Raw genomic sequence first — 21,993 nt, 5'->3', positions numbered from 1 at the left:
ACTGTATGCCTCACTGTCACTGTGTGGAAGAGACTGGGATCATTCTTTTGTGCAACAAGGCAACATCAGGCTTGACTTAAAACATTACTTTCCTAACTTAGTGAAACTAAATCTAACAAATTAACACACAGATATAAATGTACTGAATTGTTATTTCTTATTTTATTTCTTATTATAATATAAAGAAATTTTAATAATAATCCGATATATATATATATATATATTTTTTTTACCGATACCCGACCCAGCTATTTTAGTGATATTGGCGACCGATACCGATGCCAATATCGGAGCATCCCTAGCTGTGATCCCGTCTGACATCATTTTTTGACATCATTTTTTTTAACAGTTTCAACTTTAGCCCTGCAAAGCGCACCGACCTCAACTGTCACCTTATTGATCGATGAGCCGATCAAATCAACCGAGGGGCGGGACTACAAACCTTGTAAAAGCCTAAGTAATTTTTTGGCCAAATTGAGATTTCTGTAGAATTTCTGAGAACTGTACTCTCCTCACACTGCTGCATCGCCCTGGCTCAGTGCCTACGTCAAGATTAAAGATTCAAGAGTTTATTCATCACATACATACCAGGGCATACAGTGAAATGCGGTTGGCCATGCCCGCTACGATTGTGCAATAAAACAATAGTAATAGTAGTAGGGCTGACCTTCAAAGCTTTTTTTGGCAATCGAAGCTTCGGGGCCGAGCTTCGATTTTAATTCGAAGCTTCGGAAAAAAAATAAAAAAAAATCTTTTTTTGTAATATTTTTTTATTTTTTTATCTTATGTTGTGGGACTTGTACAGCACTTTCGTAAACGTTGTTGTTTTTAAATGTGCTCTATAAATAAAGTGGATTGGATTAATTAATTAAGTAGCCCCTTTCGTGACTGACGCATCCAACAAGGTTTCACTCGGCTGTGTGATTTAATTCAAGGTGGATCGCTGTTGTCGTTTGAACAACTTCAGATTTCATGGGAACTACCAATCCCCCAAATCAAGAATGTTTAAGATGAATGAAGTAAGATTTTGATTATTTGAAATATGGCCTGTGTAGACTAAACTATGCACAGAATTATGTCAGTCTACAAGGTCCGGATTCTACAAGGTCCGGCAATGTAGACCTTGTAGACTCCACTACAGACCAATTATCAGTGAATGTTCATGCATTTTTAAGAAGGGCAACTTCCACAAAAAAACAAAGAACTCACCAAAACATCTCAGTAGCACCTCATCTAAATATTATATTTCATATATGGAGATTCATATTTATTTATGTATTGCATGCATTTCTACATTTTATTTCCTATTTTGTTTATTCATCCCAGTATCTTTCTTTCTTATGTGTGGAATTCTACAAGGTGCGCGCACACACACACACACCTACACACACACACACACTTACATTTAGTCATTTAGCTGACGCTTTTATCCAAAGCGACTTACAAGTTCTGTACGACAAGACAGCAAGAAGGGTACAACTCTATCAGCTGAGTAACAATGTTCATCAAAGTGTTGCGTGTTACAGTGTAGGTTAGTTTATTAGGACAAGTGCATGACAGTAAGGTTAGTCAGGGTTAGATTTTTTTTTTTTTTTTTATCATTTCAGATAATGGTTGAAGAAGTGAGTCTTTAGTCGACGGCGAAAGATTGGACGGGATTCGGCTGTCCTAACTGGGATGGGTAGTTCACACACACACACACACACACACAAATCGAAGTAAAAAAAAAAAATTGATTTTTTTTTTTGAATGTTCGAAGCTTGTGCCATCGAATCGAACGTTCAAAGCATTTAAGACAGCCCCAAATAGTAGTAATAATAATAAGAATAGACATGATAAAATAGACATGTTAATAATCCACTTAAAGGCACTGGATCCTATGTACACTCCTATACAATGTGCAGTTGTACTTCTATGTCCCTATGCTATACTTGCTGTTACTAACTATACTATGCAACAATCACAACAAGTTATTTTCTTAAAGTGTCCTTTTTCCTTCCTTTAAAGTGTCCTTTTCTTGTGTGTTTAAAGTGACCTATGGTGCGTGTTGTGTGTGTGCGAGTGCAGAATGTTGTGTTGTGTGTATGTGTGTGTTCATGTGTGTGGAGAGATCAGTGTTCATTGTTCTGATTGGCTGAGGGAAGAAGCTGAGCATTAGTCTCTCTGTTCTTGCTGCGTCCTCACTCAATCAGAACGCTTACGTTAAAAAATCCCCATCTGCCTAACTCACTCGTGTGGCTTGTGCATTTGAACCCTTTCACTGCCACACGACAGCCGGTTAACCCTTTCACTGTGACAATACAGAAGGTTAAGCCCTTTACTATCACACAACCGACGGCGATTCTCCGTCATTAGCATCATTAGCCCGTAAAGGGTTAACCTTCTGTCGTGTGGCAGTGAAAGGGTTAACGTTACATACACAGATGGCGATCGCATGACTTAGGAAAGTATAACAACAACTGCCTTAGTGTACGACATGTATGTACAGTATGTACGAGGAAAAAATGCCTAAGTCACGACATATTTAGTTTAAAGTCACCTTATTTTGTTACGCAATGGTTGTTGTGTTTTTGTATTTTTGCAAACTTGTTGATACACCTTGTAGAACTTATTTTCAAAATATTTATTAAAAACGTGTACACATTTGCTGGAAAATTAGTTTTTTCTTCTTTTCCAAAAATCTTGAAAAATTACGTAAGCAATTATATCGTATGAGGCTAACGAAACCTGAGGTATCTGAAGATAAATTGACGGCAACCAAACAAACCAAATCAATAATGGAGGAGAAGGTCATTTTTTTATGACCAGGTCTTACCACGACGAGATATGAACAGCAACGCCTGGAGGGCTGTGAGCAGTAATATATGTAACTTATGTAACGTTCGATGAGGTACGGTCACAGAAAGGTAAAGAAACAATATACAGTTACAGGACTCTCTACCATACTACCGCGGTGCCGACAGGGTTAATTCTGAGGTTGATTGCTGTTCCGTTATATATGCCACCAGGAGGAGCTGTTCTGTTATATGCCACCAGGAGGTGCTGTTCTGTTATATGCCACCAGGCGGTGCTGTTCTGTTATATGCCACCAGGAGATGCTGTTCTGTTATATGCCACCAGGAGGTGCTGTTCGGTTATATGCCACCAGGAGGTGCTGTTCTGTTATATGCCACCAGGAGGTGCTGTTCGGTTATATGCCACCAGGAGGTGCTGTTCTGTTATATGCCACCAGGAGGTGCTGTTCTGTTATATGCCACCAGGAGGTGCTGTTCTGTTATATGCCACCAGGAGGTGCTGTTCTGTTATATGCCACCAGGAGGTGCTGTTGTTATATGCCACCAGTAAAGCCCGCTTTGTGTGCAACTCGTGAAACATTCATAAATAAACAGATCAATTTGTTTGTGTTATTATGAGTTTTAATTAAATCATGGATTGTTTGTCCCTGTACTTCCATGAGCAAACTAAATGTTATAATTTCGTTATAATATATATATTATAATTATTTAATTCCTTCTGTCTGTAGAATCCACTCGCAATCCCCAATGATTTCTGCCAAATGAAGCCATTAAAAACACAGGCGCACACAAATACATACAGATATAGTTGTATTTATTATTGTAATTATAAGAGAATAAGCATTTATTTACCGAATGTATGCAATGTATATGCCATATTGTGTGTGTGTGTGTGTGTGTGTGTGTGTGTGTGTGTGTGTGCACCCTGCTGATTCTTAACTCATTCACTGCCAGCTATTATCCGTATCCCGTTCTCACTGGGCCACGCTAAAATATAGGCATTTTCACTGTGTGTGCGTCGCGGTGTTTGCAGGGCTATATCTATATTCTATATTATAGCTATGGAGACAATACTATGGCTTATTTGACAGTAACTATCCCCCCTGAGTAAATGTGGTAAATGTAAATGTCCCCCAAGGAGATCAATAAAGGAACATGTCACGTTACGTTACCTGGCTCCACCTGTCCTCGTGCCACCACGCTGTCGCAGCCGGCAGGCGCCGTCTTCAGCGCGTGGTCGTCCTGAGTGATGGTGTGTTCTCTACCCAGCGCCACTTCATTCAGGAACATCACCCCCGTGTGGCCGGAGGTTCGCACTGCACACACACGGCAAGAAACATGTTAAAGGTGTCATGCAGTGCTATTCCTAGCACTATTTGGGCAACTTTACACACTTCCTGTGAGTCTATGTAACACATGTGTAATTTTTATTCCAAAAATAATCATTGTTTTATATTTCTAATCTTGTACTCAAAACCAGCATTTTTCAGCCTCATGGAAGCAGGCTATTATTGGCTTGGCTCCACCCACACTTTGAGTGACAGCCACCCACCAAATAGCTCCGCCCATCTCCCCGTCATTCCATCCAGGTGGAGGTCTTATTGATTGATTGATTGATTGATTGAAAACTTTATTAACAGATTGTAGAATGGGTACAATACAGTACAGCTCAATACACACAATTGTTAAGGGGATGCAGACCAGAGAAAGACTTTCGTCTTGTTTACATCAGGGTCCCCCCTTAGGTTTCAGGTTACATACAAATATGGTATGTCATAAATATAGAGATGTAGCAGTACTGTCTATCTATATATATATATGTTACCACTATTTGTAAAAGCCACAACCACGTTACCATATTTGTAATAATGTAAATCATTGTGTCGTTGTACATATTGTGTATACACCGTTAGAAGCTAATATAGGTTCCATCACTCTGAGAGTCCATGTTATGAACTATTACCACAGATATTTTCAGTTTTCAGGGTTGATCTAACAGTTTTGATTATGAAATATCAGTCAAGGGTACCACAGGTCCTCTTCTCAGACCTGTGGGGCAAAGCACTGCACCATGCAAGCTACATGTTGCTGCATGTTGATCAATAGTAGCCCACTCGGTGCATCACAGTGGGCTACTATTGTGCTAACAACATGCTGCGACGTCTAGCTTGTTAGCCGGCATGAATACCCGATTTAAAATGGTTCTCTCCTCTTTGTATACCTTTGTCCTCACAAGTATTCTGCCAGGGAACTTATGGACACGACAATAGTAGTAGTTATAAGGTGTTTGAGCTTGTAACGTTAGTTAGCTCATAGCTATCGTGGTACACGAGAGCTATGAGCTAACTAACGTTACAAGCTCAAACGATAGCTATGAGCTAACTAACGTTACAAGCTCAAACACCTTATAACTACTACTATTGTCGTGTCCATAAGTTCCCTGGCAGAATAATTGTGAGGAAAAAGGTATACGAAGAGGAGAGAACCATTTTAAATCGGGCATTCATGCCGGCTAACAAGCTAGACGTCGGGGTATGTTGTTAGCACAATAGCTACCAAGCTAAGCTACGTTAGCTTCTAACGGTGTATACACAATATGTACAACGACACAATGATCAAACACCTTATAACTACTACTATTGTCGTATCCATAAGTTCCCTGGCAGAATACTTGTGAGGACAAAGGTATACAAAGAGGAGAGAACCATTTTAAATCGAGCACTCATGCCGGCCGACAAGCCGGACACCGCGGTTGTTGTTAGCACAATAGTAGCCCACTGTGATGCACCGAGTGGGCCACCATTGATCAACATGCAGCGATGTGTAGCTTGCATGATGCGTGTGCAGTACACAGGTCTGAGAAGAGGACCTGCACATGATAGCAACCGGGAGCGTCGCGGAGCATTCCTAGATCCACTTCAACCAGCCGAGCGTCGGGAGCTCCAGCAGCTTGTCGATGTGCTAATAGCCTGGAGCCAGCTACCGTTAGCTTGCAGAGGCTATTAGCACACCGACAAGCTGTGTAGCCAGCAGGCTGAATGCTCCGCGACGCTGGTTGAAGTGGATCTAGGTAGCCAGCAGGCTGAATGCTCCGCGACGCCCCCGGTTGCTAACGCCGGCCCCGGCTGGTGCTAACTAGCTAGCGATCGCTCCCGAGTCCCGAGAGCTAACGCCGGTCTGTCTGTCGAAGAATGGAGGCGGGCATTACTAAAACCACAGAGCCAATCACATCACCGTGCGCTATAAACAGCGCCCTGTGACGTTGCCCAGCTCGTCAAATCAACATGACCTGATTTACTAGAGGCAAACAGGGGATGGGCTGTAGCTGAGGAATTCGTCAATATAGTATTTAGGCCCAAAAACACATTGATACGAACTCCTATTACTATAATACAATGCTAGAGACTGAAAAATGACATTTATAACGCATAGCCCCTTTAAGACAATAAAGAAAAATCATCATGCGATTAAATGCATTTTTTTTTTTACCATATCTGTCTGAATATACCTGCATACAATTCTATATACCTACTTACACCGGCATAACTCTGTATGATAGCAGGTACAATAGTGCTGTATTTACGTATATATGCATGTATATATTTACCACATTATATATATATATATATCCATATCTGCTTGAATATACCCAGATATAATCCTTCTATATACCTACTTATACACCTGCATATATAACCCATATAACTCTGTATGATATAGCATGTACAATAATGCTGTATATACTGTATACTATATATATATAATGGCTGTCAAAATTAATGCTTTAACTTGAGATTAATTTAATTTATTTAAAGCATTAAAATAAATTAATCTAGATTAATCTATGGAGTGAAAAATCTTCAATGTTAGCACCGTGGATATAAGAAAGAGGTCTAGCTGAGTCAATGTTGATGGTTTTGTTGAACATTTGTATTTCACAGGAGAGAAACTGTATTCAAATAAAGCTATTAAAATAGTCTTTCTTTGTGTTGATTTTACATTAATTCCATGATTTTACTCAAGTAAATATCTGTTACAGGGCTGTACACTGCGATGATATCGTCGCGAATTGCCCCTTTAATTGGCCGTTGCGATTGGTAAATATTATCTGGGGGCGGGCTTGCGAGTAGTGCTTTCAAGCCTTGGATTCGCATTTCACTCCTAAATTATCCAAGGCGTGTGATGACGCGATGCCGTCACTCACGTGAGCTGAGCAGTGAGCACTCAGCAGGTATGATCAGCGGGAACAATCGACTGAGCACTCACTCTGATAGACTGGCTGACTGTCTGATTTAGCTATGAAGAAAAGTAAAGTTAGTATTGCTTCATATTTTCGACGCGTTCGACCTCCTATAGTGAGCCGAACTGAACTGAACTCAGACACACGGAGAGAGCTGCGGCGTCTGCTGTTCCTCCTCCCTCCCGCACCCGTGGCTGTTGTAAACACTAGTCTCTAGTGGGACACTGGGACCTCGGTGAGCCTGCCAGCCGGCTAGCTACTGATATCAACAAATGCAGTCCAGCAAGTCTAGTAGTGCATGATAGCTCGCGTTAGCTTACTGTTCAAAACGAAACGTCCCATTAAACTAAATAGTTCAGATAGCTCCTGATATCAATGTCTTATAACACTGAGTCGATGCGTATTCGAGCTGAGGGCACGCTGAATATAGTCAATAGGGACCAGCTGCAGCGCCGGAGAATCCTAGCCGTAGCTGGAGGCTACAGTATAGGGCCCAGCTGCAGCTCCGGGGAATCCTGGCCGTAGCTGGAGGCTACAGTATAGGGCCCAGCTGCAGCTCCGGAGAATCCTGGCCGTAGCTGGAGGCTACAGTATAGGGCCCAGCTGCAGCTCCGGAGAATCCTGGCCGTAGCTGGAGGCTACTCAGTACACACAGACAGTGGAGCTGGTTGCATATAGCGAGCATTTAGACTTGTTGCGTGGTGGCGATGTCTCGCAGATAATACAACTACAAGTATGATTATATAATATATATATTTTATTAAAAAAAAATTATATAAAATAATTTTTTTTTTAATCAAAAACAATCGATATAAATAATGGTAAAATTGTTATTTAAAAATGTGCCCCTAAAAAAAATTTTTTGCCCCTAAATTTCTCATTTAGGGGCAAGGGTGCCCCTAGTGAAAAAGCTTAGCGTACAGCCCTGTGTTACAAGCTTCGGTCTTAAGTAGAAACATGCTATTTTTAATCTAGAGTAATCTAGATTAATTACAGAAAAGTGTGGAATTAATTAGTTAAATTTTTTTTATCTATTGACAGCACTATATATATATATCCACATATGTCTGTACATAGCTGCATATAATCCTTTTTCCATATCTGTAGATACTATATCTATATCTGTACATATCCCTTAGCTACTACTCTTACTAGTTAACGCTGCTGGCCATATGACTTACTACCATCGTTGTAATCTACTGATGACAATACATTTAAATCTAATCTAACTACAGCCTCTCACCATAACAAGCAGACTTGGAGTTATAATCTAACTACAGCCTCTCACCATAACAAGCAGGGAGTTATAATCTAACTACAGCCTCTCACCATAACAAGCAGACTTGGAGTTATAATCTAACTACAGCCTCTCACCATAACAAGCAGACTTGGAGTTATAATCTAACTACAGCCTCTCACCATAACCAGCAGACTTGGAGTTATAATCTAACTACAGCCTCTCACCATAACCAGCAGACTTGGAGTTATAATCTAACTACAGCCTCTCACCATAACAAGCAGACTTGGAGTTATAATCTAACTACAGCCTCTCACCATAACAAGCAGGGAGTTATAATCTAACTACAGCCTCTCACCATAACAAGCAGACTTGGAGTTATAATCTAACTACAGCCTCTCACCATAACAAGCAGACTTGGAGTTATAATCTAACTACAGCCTCTCACCATAACAAGCAGGGAGTTATAATCTAACTACAGCCTCTCACCATAACAAGCAGACTTGGAGTTATAATCTAACTACAGCCTCTCACCATAACAAGCAGACTTGGAGTTATAATCTAACTACAGCCTCTCACCATAACAAGCAGGGAGTTATAATCTAACTACAGCCTCTCACCATAACAAGCAGGGAGTTATAATCTAACTACAGCCTCTCACCATAACAAGCAGACTTGGAGTTATAATCTAACTACAGCCTCTCACCATAACAAGCAGACTTGGAGTTATAATCTAACTACAGCCTCTCACCATAACAAGCAGACTTGGAGTTATAATCTAACTACAGCCTCTCACCATAACAAGCAGGGAGTTATAATCTAACTACAGCCTCTCACCATAACAAGCAGGGAGTTATAATCTAACTACAGCCTCTCACCATAACAAGCAGGGAGTTATAATCTAACTACAGCCTCTCACCATAACAAGCAGGGAGTTATAATCTAACTACAGCCTCTCACCATAACAAGCAGGGAGTTATAATCTAACTACAGCCTCTCACCATAACAAGCAGGGAGTTATAATCTAACTACAGCCTCTCACCATAACAAGCAGACTTGGAGTTATAATCTAACTACAGCCTCTCACCATAACAAGCAGACTTGGAGTTATAATCTAACTACAGCCTCTCACCATAACAAGCAGACTTGGAGTTATAATCTAACTACAGCCTCTCACCATAACAAGCAGGGAGTTATAATCTAACTACAGCCTCTCACCATAACAAGCAGACTTGGAGTTATAATCTAACTACAGCCTCTCACCATAACAAGCAGACTTGGAGTTATAATCTAACTACAGCCTCTCACCATAACAAGCAGGGAGTTATAATCTAACTACAGCCTCTCACCATGACAAGCAGGGAGTTATAATCTAACTACAGCCTCTCACCATAACAAGCAGGGAGTTATAATCTAACTACAGCCTCTCACCATAACAAGCAGACTTGGAGTTATAATCTAACTACAGCCTCTCACCATAACAAGCAGACTTGGAGTTATAATCTAACTACAGCCTCTCACCATAACCAGCAGACTTGGAGTTATAATCTAACTACAGCCTCTCACCATAACAAGCAGACTTGGAGTTATAATCTAACTACAGCCTCTCACCATAACAAGCAGACTTGGAGTTATAATCTAACTACAGCCTCTCACCATAACAAGCAGGGAGTTATAATCTAACTACAGCTTCTCACCATAACAAGCAGGGAGTTATAATCTAACTACAGCCTCTCACCATAACAAGCAGACTTGGAGTTATAATCTAACTACAGCCTCTCACCATAACCAGCAGACTTGGAGTTATAATCTAACTACAGCCTCTCACCATAACAAGCAGACTTGGAGTTATAATCTAACTACAGCCTCTCACCATAACCAGCAGACTTGGAGTTATAATCTAACTACAGCCTCTCACCATAACAAGCAGACTTGGAGTTATAATCTAACTACAGCCTCTCACCATAACAAGCAGACTTGGAGTTATAATCTAACTACAGCCTCTCACCATAACCAGCAGACTTGGAGTTATAATCTAACTACAGCCTCTCACCATAACCAGCAGACTTGGAGTTATAATCTAACTACAGCCTCTCACCATAACAAGCAGACTTGGAGTTATAATCTAACTACAGCCTCTCACCATAACAAGCAGACTTGGAGTTATAATCTAACTACAGCCTCTCACCATAACCAGCAGACTTGGCGTTATAATCTAACTACAGCCTCTCACCATAACAAGCAGACTTGGAGTTATAATCTAACTACAGCCTCTCACCATAACAAGCAGACTTGGAGTTATAATCTAACTACAGCCTCTCACCATAACAAGCAGACTTGGAGTTATAATCTAACTACAGCCTCTCACCATAACAAGCAGACTTGGAGTTATAATCTAACTACAGCCTCTCACCATAACAAGCAGACTTGGAGTTATAATCTAACTACAGCCTCTCACCATAACAAGCAGGGAGTTATAATCTAACTACAGCCTCTCACCATAACAAGCAGACTTGGAGTTATAATCTAACTACAGCCTCTCACAATAACAAGCAGACTTGGAGTTATAATCTAACTACAGCCTCTCACCATAACAAGCAGGGAGTTATAATCTAACTACAGCCTCTCACCATAACAAGCAGGGAGTTATAATCTAACTACAGCCTCTCACCATAACAAGCAGGGAGTTATAATCTAACTACAGCCTCTCACCATAACAAGCAGACTTGGAGTTATAATCTAACTACAGCCTCTCACCATAACAAGCAGACTTGGAGTTATAATCTAACTACAGCCTCTCACCATAACCAGCAGACTTGGAGTTATAATCTAACTACAGCCTCTCACCATAACAAGCAGACTTGGAGTTATAATCTAACTACAGCCTCTCACCATAACAAGCAGGGAGTTATAATCTAACTACAGCTTCTCACCATAACAAGCAGGGAGTTATAATCTAACTACAGCCTCTCACCATAACAAGCAGACTTGGAGTTATAATCTAACTACAGCCTCTCACCATAACAAGCAGGGAGTTATAATCTAACTACAGCCTCTCACCATAACAAGCAGACTTGGAGTTATAATCTAACTACAGCCTCTCACCATAACAAGCAGACTTGGAGTTATAATCTAACTACAGCCTCTCACCATAACAAGCAGACTTGGAGTTATAATCTAACTACAGCCTCTCACCATAACAAGCAGACTTGGAGTTATAATCTAACTACAGCCTCTCACCATAACCAGCAGACTTGGAGTTATAATCTAACTACAGCCTCTCACCATAACCAGCAGACTTGGAGTTATAATCTAACTACAGCCTCTCACCATAACAAGCAGACTTGGAGTTATAATCTAACTACAGCCTCTCACCATAACCAGCAGACTTGGAGTTATAATCTAACTACAGCCTCTCACCATAACAAGCAGACTTGGAGTTATAATCTAACTACAGCCTCTCACCATAACAAGCAGACTTGGAGTTATAATCTAACTACAGCCTCTCACCATAACAAGCAGACTTGGAGTTATAATCTAACTACAGCCTCTCACCATAACCAGCAGACTTGGAGTTATAATCTAACTACAGCCTCTCACCATAACAAGCAGACTTGGAGTTATAATCTAACTACAGCCTCTCACCATAACAAGCAGACTTGGAGTTATAATCTAACTACAGCCTCTCACCATAACAAGCAGACTTGGAGTTATAATCTAACTACAGCCTCTCACCATAACCAGCAGGGAGTTATAATCTAACTACAGCCTCTCACCATAACAAGCAGACTTGGAGTTATAATCTAACTACAGCCTCTCACCATAACAAGCAGACTTGGAGTTATAATCTAACTACAGCCTCTCACCATAACAAGCAGACTTGGAGTTATAATCTAACTACAGCCTCTCACCATAACAAGCAGACTTGGAGTTATAATCTAACTACAGCCTCTCACCATAACAAGCAGACTTGGAGTTATAATCTAACTACAGCCTCTCACCATAACAAGCAGACTTGGAGTTATAATCTAACTACAGCCTCTCACCATAACAAGCAGGGAGTTATAATCTAACTACAGCCTCTCACCATAACCAGCAGACTTGGAGTTATAATCTAACTACAGCCTCTCACCATAACAAGCAGACTTGGAGTTATAATCTAACTACAGCCTCTCACCATAACAAGCAGACTTGGAGTTATAATCTAACTACAGCCTCTCACCATAACAAGCAGACTTGGAGTTATAATCTAACTACAGCCTCTCACCATAACAAGCAGACTTGGAGTTATAATCTAACTACAGCCTCTCACCATAACAAGCAGACTTGGAGTTATAATCTAACTACATCCTCTCACCATAACAAGCAGGGAGTTATCTAACTACAGCCTCTCACCATAACCAGCAGACTTGGAGTTATAATCTAACTACAGCCTCTCACCATAACAAGCAGACTTGGAGTTATAATCTAACTACAGCCTCTCACCATAACAAGCAGACTTGGAGTTATAATCTAACTACAGCCTCTCACCATAACAAGCAGGGAGTTATAATCTAACTACAGCCTCTCACCATAACCAGCAGGGAGTTATAATCTAACTACAGCCTCTCACCATAACCAGCAGGGAGTTATAATCTAACTACAGCCTCTCACCATAACAAGCAGACTTGGAGTTATAATCTAACTACAGCCTCTCACCATAACAAGCAGGGAGTTATAATCTAACTACAGCCTCTCACCATAACAAGCAGGGAGTTATAATCTAACTACAGCCTCTCACCATAACAAGCAGACTTGGAGTTATAATCTAACTACAGCCTCTCACCATAACAAGCAGACTTGGAGTTATAATCTAACTACAGCCTCTCACCATAACAAGCAGACTTGGAGTTATAATCTAACTACAGCCTCTCACCATAACAAGCAGACTTGGAGTTATAATCTAACTACAGCCTCTCACCATAACAAGCAGACTTGGAGTTATAATCTAACTACAGCCTCTCACCATAACAAGCAGGGAGTTATAATCTAACTACAGCCTCTCACCATAACCAGCAGGGAGTTATAATCTAACTACAGCCTCTCACCATAACCAGCAGGGAGTTATAATCTAACTACAGCCTCTCACCATAACAAGCAGACTTGGAGTTATAATCTAACTACAGCCTCTCACCATAACAAGCAGGGAGTTATAATCTAACTACAGCCTCTCACCATAACAAGCAGACTTGGAGTTATAATCTAACTACAGCCTCTCACCATAACAAGCAGGGAGTTATAATCTAACTACAGCCTCTCACCATAACAAGCAGACTTGGAGTTATAATCTAACTACAGCCTCTCACCATAACAAGCAGACTTGGAGTTATAATCTAACTACAGCCTCTCACCATAACAAGCAGACTTGGAGTTATAATCTAACTACAGCCTCTCACCATAACAAGCAGGGAGTTATAATCTAACTACAGCCTCTCACCATAACCAGCAGGGAGTTATAATCTAACTACAGCCTCTCACCATAACCAGCAGGGAGTTATAATCTAACTACAGCCTCTCACCATAACAAGCAGACTTGGAGTTATAATCTAACTACAGCCTCTCACCATAACAAGCAGACTTTGAGTTATAATCTAACTACAGCCTCTCACCATAACAAGCAGACTTGGAGTTATAATCTAACTACAGCCTCTCACCATAACAAGCAGACTTGGAGTTATAATCTAACTACAGCCTCTCACCATAACAAGCAGGGAGTTATAATCTAACTACAGCCTCTCACCATAACCAGCAGGGAGTTATAATCTAACTACAGCCTCTCACCATAACCAGCAGGGAGTTATAATCTAACTACAGCCTCTCACCATAACAAGCAGACTTGGAGTTATAATCTAACTACAGCCTCTCACCATAACAAGCAGGGAGTTATAATCTAACTACAGCCTCTCACCATAACCAGCAGACTTGGAGTTATAATCTAACTACAGCCTCTCACCATAACCAGCAGACTTGGAGTTATAATCTAACTACAGCCTCTCACCATAACAAGCAGGGAGTTATAATCTAACTACAGCCTCTCACCATAACCAGCAGACTTGGAGTTATAATCTAACTACAGCCTCTCACCATAACAAGCAGGGAGTTATAATCTAACTACAGCCTCTCACCATAACCAGCAGACTTGGAGTTATAATCTAACTACAGCCTCTCACCCATAACAAGCAGACTTGGAGTTATAATCTAACTACAGCCTCTCACCATAACAAGCAGTGGAGTTATAATCTAACTACAGCCTCTCACCATAACAAGCAGACTTGGAGTTATAATCTAACTACAGCCTCTCACCATAACCAGCAGACTTGGAGTTATAATCTAACTACAGCCTCTCACCATAACCAGCAGACTTGGAGTTATAATCTAACTACAGCCTCTCACCATAACAAGCAGACTTGGAGTTATAATCTAACTACAGCCTCTCACCATAACAAGCAGACTTGGAGTTATAATCTAACTACAGCCTCTCACCATAACAAGCAGACTTGGAGTTATAATCTAACTACAGCTCTCACCATAACAAGCAGACTTGGAGTTATAATCTAACTACAGCCTCTCACCATAACAGCAGACTTGAGTTATAATCTAACTACAGCCTCTCACCATAACCAGCAGACTGGAGTTATAATCTAACTACAGCCTCTCACCATAACAAGCAGACTTGGAGTTATAATCTAACTACAGCCTCTCACCATAACAAGCAGACTTGGAGTTATAATCTAACTACAGCCTCTCACCATAACAAGCAGACTTGGAGTTATAATCTAACTACAGCCTCTCACCATAACAAGCAGACTTGGAGTTATAATCTAACTACAGCCTCTCACCATAACAAGCAGACTTGGAGTTATAATCTAACTACAGCCTCTCACCATAACAAGCAGACTTGGAGTTATAATCTAACTACAGCCTCTCACCATAACAAGCAGACTTGGAGTTATAATCTAACTACAGCCTCTCACCATAACAAGCAGACTTGGAGTTATAATCTAACTACAGCCTCTCACCATAACAAGCAGACTTGGAGTTATAATCTAACTACAGCCTCTCACCATAACAAGCAGACTTGGAGTTATAATCTAACTACAGCCTCTCACCATAACAAGCAGCCTAACTACAGCCTCTCACCATAACAAGCAGACTGGAGTTATAATCTAACTACAGCCTCTCACCATAACAAGCAGACTTGGAGTTATAATCTAACTACAGCCTCTCACCATAACAAGCAGACTTGGAGTTATAATCTAACTACAGCCTCTCACCATAACAAGCAGACTTGGAGTTATAATCTAACTACAGCCTCTCACCATAACAAGCAGACTTGGAGTTATAATCTAACTACAGCCTCTCACCATAACAAGCAGACTTGGAGTTATAATCTAACTACAGCCTCTCACCATAACAAGCAGACTTGGAGTTATAATCTAACTACAGCCTCTCACCATAACAAGCAGACTTGGAGTTATAATCTAACTACAGCCTCTCACCATAACAAGCAGACTTGGAGTTATAATCTAACTACAGCCTCTCACCATAACAAGCAGACTTGGAGTTATAATCTAACTACAGCCTCTCACCATAACAAGCAGACTTGGAGTTATAATCTAACTACAGCCTCTCACCATAACAAGCAGCTGGAGTTATAATCTAACTACAGCCTCTCACCATAACAAGCAGACTTGGAGTTATAATCTAACTACAGCCTCTCACCATAACAAGCAGACTTGGAGTTATAATCTAACTACAGCCTCTCACCATAACAAGCAGACTTGGAGTTATAATCTAACTACAGCCTCTCACCATAACCAGCAGACTTGGAGTTATAATCTAACTACAGCCTCTCACCATAACAAGCAGACTTGGAGTTATAATCTAACTACAGCCTCTCACCATAACAAGCAGACTTGGAGTTATAATCTAACTACAGCCTCTCACCATAACAAGCAGACTTGGAGTTATAATCTAACTACAGCCTCTCACCATAACCAGCAGACTTGGAGTTATAATCTAACTACAGCCTCTCACCATAACAAGCAGACTTGGAGTTATAATCTAACTACAGCCTCTCACCATAACAAGCAGACTTGGAGTTATAATCTAACTACAGCCTCTCACCATAACAAGCAGACTTGGAGTTATAATCTAACTACAGCCTCTCACCATAACAAGCAGACTTGGAGTTATAATCTAACTACAGCCTCTCACCATAACAAGCAGACTTGGAGTTATAATCTAACTACAGCCTCTCACCATAACAAGCAGACTTGGAGTTATAATCTAACTACAGCCTCTCACCATAACAAGCAGGGAGTTATAATCTAACTACAGCCTCTCACCATAACCAGCAGACTTGGAGTTATAATCTAACTACAGCCTCTCACCATAACAAGCAGACTTGGAGTTATAATCTAACTACAGCCTCTCACCATAACAAGCAGACTTGGAGTTATAATCTAACTACAGCCTCTCACCATAACAAGCAGACTTGGAGTTATAATCTAACTACAGCCTCTCACCATAACAAGCAGACTTGGAGTTATAATCTAACTACAGCCTCTCACCATAACAAGCAGACTTGGAGTTATAATCTAACTACAGCCTCTCACCATAACAAGCAGGGAGTTATCTAACTACAGCCTCTCACCATAACCAGCAGACTTGGAGTTATAATCTAACTACAGCCTCTCACCATAACAAGCAGACTTGGAGTTATAATCTAACTACAGCCTCTCACCATAACAAGCAGACTTGGAGTTATAATCTAACTACAGCCTCTCACCATAACAAGCAGGGAGTTATAATCTAACTACAGCCTCTCACCATAACCAGCAGGGAGTTATAATCTAACTACAGCCTCTCACCATAACCAGCAGGGAGTTATAATCTAACTACAGCCTCTCACCATAACAAGCAGACTTGGAGTTATAATCTAACTACAGCCTCTCACCATAACAAGCAGGGAGTTATAATCTAACTACAGCCTCTCACCATAACAAGCAGGGAGTTATAATCTAACTACAGCCTCTCACCATAACAAGCAGACTTGGAGTTATAATCTAACTACAGCCTCTCACCATAACAAGCAGACTTGGAGTTATAATCTAACTACAGCCTCTCACCATAACAAGCAGACTTGGAGTTATAATCTAACTACAGCCTCTCACCATAACAAGCAGACTTGGAGTTATAATCTAACTACAGCCTCTCACCATAACAAGCAGACTTGGAGTTATAATCTAACTACAGCCTCTCACCATAACAAGCAGGGAGTTATAATCTAACTACAGCCTCTCACCATAACCAGCAGGGAGTTATAATCTAACTACAGCCTCTCACCATAACCAGCAGGGAGTTATAATCTAACTACAGCCTCTCACCATAACAAGCAGACTTGGAGTTATAATCTAACTACAGCCTCTCACCATAACAAGCAGGGAGTTATAATCTAACTACAGCCTCTCACCATAACAAGCAGACTTGGAGTTATAATCTAACTACAGCCTCTCACCATAACAAGCAGGGAGTTATAATCTAACTACAGCCTCTCACCATAACAAGCAGACTTGGAGTTATAATCTAACTACAGCCTCTCACCATAACAAGCAGACTTGGAGTTATAATCTAACTACAGCCTCTCACCATAACAAGCAGACTTGGAGTTATAATCTAACTACAGCCTCTCACCATAACAAGCAGGGAGTTATAATCTAACTACAGCCTCTCACCATAACCAGCAGGGAGTTATAATCTAACTACAGCCTCTCACCATAACCAGCAGGGAGTTATAATCTAACTACAGCCTCTCACCATAACAAGCAGACTTGGAGTTATAATCTAACTACAGCCTCTCACCATAACAAGCAGACTTTGAGTTATAATCTAACTACAGCCTCTCACCATAACAAGCAGACTTGGAGTTATAATCTAACTACAGCCTCTCACCATAACAAGCAGACTTGGAGTTATAATCTAACTACAGCCTCTCACCATAACAAGCAGGGAGTTATAATCTAACTACAGCCTCTCACCATAACCAGCAGGGAGTTATAATCTAACTACAGCCTCTCACCATAACCAGCAGGGAGTTATAATCTAACTACAGCCTCTCACCATAACAAGCAGACTTGGAGTTATAATCTAACTACAGCCTCTCACCATAACAAGCAGGGAGTTATAATCTAACTACAGCCTCTCACCATAACCAGCAGACTTGGAGTTATAATCTAACTACAGCCTCTCACCATAACCAGCAGACTTGGAGTTATAATCTAACTACAGCCTCTCACCATAACAAGCAGGGAGTTATAATCTAACTACAGCCTCTCACCATAACCAGCAGACTTGGAGTTATAATCTAACTACAGCCTCTCACCATAACAAGCAGGGAGTTATAATCTAACTACAGCCTCTCACCATAACCAGCAGACTTGGAGTTATAATCTATCTACAGCCTCTCACCATAACAAGCAGACTTGGAGTTATAATCTAACTACAGCCTCTCACCATAACAAGCAGGGAGTTATAATCTAACTACAGCCTCTCACCATAACAAGCAGACTTGGAGTTATAATCTAACTACAGCCTCTCACCATAACCAGCAGACTTGGAGTTATAATCTAACTACAGCCTCTCACCATAACCAGCAGACTTGGAGTTATAATCTAACTACAGCCTCTCACCATAACAAGCAGACTTGGAGTTATAATCTAACTACAGCCTCTCACCATAACCAGCAGACTTGGAGTTATAATCTAACTACAGCCTCTCACCATAACAAGCAGACTTGGAGTTATAATCTAACTACAGCCTCTCACCATAACCAGCAGACTTGGAGTTATAATTAGGGATGTCCCGATCCGATCACGTGATCGGCGTCGATCACGTGCTTTTCAGAGGATCGGGGATTGGGAAAAAATAATAATAAAAATCGGCAGTCAAAAAAAGAGAAATTTTATTCAACAAACATGACCATGTCCACGTCTTAAACTCATACGGAGGCCTTAGTTTTGGTTTTAAATTACATATAATATATCATCATTAATGTATTTATTGTCACACAGAGCAGAATAATTGTCCACAACAAACACATTCCCCTTTAATTTTCACCGTTGCAACAAACACCCCTTTAATTTAGACGCTACACGCTCGACCACATCACAACAACAGTACAACACGTCGCTCCCGAAATACGGTTAATATCCACTGACTTGAGCAGCTAGACTTAATGTCAGAGGTTTGGAACTAAGCATTTTAAAATAGAAAGTCAAGCCAGTTGCAATGTTTGCAAGGAGGACAGACTGGAGGCGAAGTTTTCAGACTAACTTTTCACCTGGAGGATAACGTGACTGAGGATTATCGTCAGCGTTTCAGACCAGAATGGACCATTACATAAGTCGAACACTGAATGTATACTAATGTGCAAACATATATTGAAACTTTTAATATTTCTCATATGAAGCAGAAGCACATTTCTCAGGGTGAATGTAATAACAAAAGCCTCCGCTCTCGCGCCCCGGACTATAGGCAACAGATGGGCTTGTCTCGCTCTGCCAGTTTCTGACAAAAATGCATCAAAATTGATTACTAATGTGAAAGATCGGATCGGAAACGATCGGATCGATAGATATTTAAAATCACATGATCGGGATCGGATCGGAAGCAAAAAAAGGCGATCGGGACATCCCTAGTTATAATCTAACTACAGCCTCTCACCATAACCAGCAGACTTGGAGTTATAATCTAACTACAGCCTCTCACCATAACAAGCAGACTTGGAGTTATAATCTAACTACAGCCTCTCACCATAACAAGCAGACTTGGAGTTATAATCTAACTACAGCCTCTCACCATAACAAGCAGGGAGTTATAATCTAACTACAGCCTCTCACCATAACAAGCAGGGAGTTATAATCTAACTACAGCCTCTCACCATAACAAGCAGACTTGGAGTTATAATCTAACTACAGCCTCTCACCATAACAAGCAGACTTTGAGTTATAATCTAACTACAGCCTCTCACCATAACAAGCAGACTTGGAGTTATAATCTAACTACAGCCTCTCACCATAACAAGCAGACTTGGAGTTATAATCTAACTACAGCCTCTCACCATAACCAGCAGGGAGTTATAATCTAACTACAGCCTCTCACCATAACCAGCAGACTTGGAGTTATAATCTAACTACAGCCTCTCACCATAACCAGCAGACTAGGAGTTATAATCTAACTACAGCCTCTCACCATAACCAGCAGGGAGTTATAATCTAACTACAGCCTCTCACCATAACCAGCAGACTTGGAGTTATAATCTAACTACAGCCTCTCACCATAACCAGCAGACTAGGAGTTATAATCTAACTACAGCCTCTCACCATAACAAGCAGACTTGGAGTTATAATCTAACTACAGCCTCTCACCATAACAAGCAGACTTGGAGTTATAATCTAACTACAGCCTCTCACCATAACAAGCAGGGAGTTATAATCTAACTACAGCCTCTCACCATAACAAGCAGGGAGTTATAATCTAACTACAGCCTCTCACCATAACAAGCAGACTTGGAGTTATAATCTAACTACAGCCTCTCACCATAACAAGCAGACTTGGAGTTATAATCTAACTACAGCCTCTCACCATAACAAGCAGACTTGGAGTTATAATCTAACTACAGCCTCTCACCATAACAAGCAGACTTGGAGTTATAATCTAACTACAGCCTCTCACCATAACAAGCAGGGAGTTATAATCTAACTACAGCCTCTCACCATAACCAGCAGGGAGTTATAATCTAACTACAGCCTCTCACCATAACCAGCAGGGAGTTATAATCTAACTACAGCCTCTCACCATAACAAGCAGACTTGGAGTTATAATCTAACTACAGCCTCTCACCATAACAAGCAGGGAGTTATAATCTAACTACAGCCTCTCACCATAACAAGCAGGGAGTTATAATCTAACTACAGCCTCTCACCATAACAAGCAGACTTGGAGTTATAATCTAACTACAGCCTCTCACCATAACAAGCAGACTTGGAGTTATAATCTAACTACAGCCTCTCACCATAACAAGCAGACTTGGAGTTATAATCTAACTACAGCCTCTCACCATAACAAGCAGACTTGGAGTTATAATCTAACTACAGCCTCTCACCATAACAAGCAGACTTGGAGTTATAATCTAACTACAGCCTCTCACCATAACAAGCAGGGAGTTATAATCTAACTACAGCCTCTCACCATAACCAGCAGGGAGTTATAATCTAACTACAGCCTCTCACCATAACCAGCAGGGAGTTATAATCTAACTACAGCCTCTCACCATAACAAGCAGACTTGGAGTTATAATCTAACTACAGCCTCTCACCATAACAAGCAGGGAGTTATAATCTAACTACAGCCTCTCACCATAACAAGCAGACTTGGAGTTATAATCTAACTACAGCCTCTCACCATAACAAGCAGGGAGTTATAATCTAACTACAGCCTCTCACCATAACAAGCAGACTTGGAGTTATAATCTAACTACAGCCTCTCACCATAACAAGCAGACTTGGAGTTATAATCTAACTACAGCCTCTCACCATAACAAGCAGACTTGGAGTTATAATCTAACTACAGCCTCTCACCATAACAAGCAGGGAGTTATAATCTAACTACAGCCTCTCACC

The 21,993-nt window shown here is 40.8% G+C and overlaps 1 protein-coding gene across 1 annotated transcript in view; it reads right to left on the bottom strand.

Annotated features, from left to right (window-relative positions):
* parp3 (poly (ADP-ribose) polymerase family, member 3) overlaps positions 1-21,993 on the bottom strand; it is a 64,572-nt gene that overhangs the window by 3,403 nt on the left and 39,176 nt on the right. Inside the window, exon 10 of the mRNA XM_084315979.1 lies at positions 3,968-4,111. Coding sequence (XP_084172105.1) covers positions 3,968-4,111 — 144 coding nt within the window. The remainder of the gene's footprint in view (positions 1-3,967; positions 4,112-21,993) is intronic.

The sequence above is a fragment of the Notolepis coatsorum genome, assembly GCF_963971535.1.
Source record: "Notolepis coatsorum genome assembly, chromosome: 6".
In the NCBI taxonomy this organism is placed as follows: Eukaryota; Metazoa; Chordata; class Actinopteri; order Aulopiformes; family Paralepididae; genus Notolepis; species Notolepis coatsorum.
The sequence above is the reverse complement of the archived record's forward strand: the minus strand, read 5'-3'. Positions and strand labels throughout refer to the sequence as shown.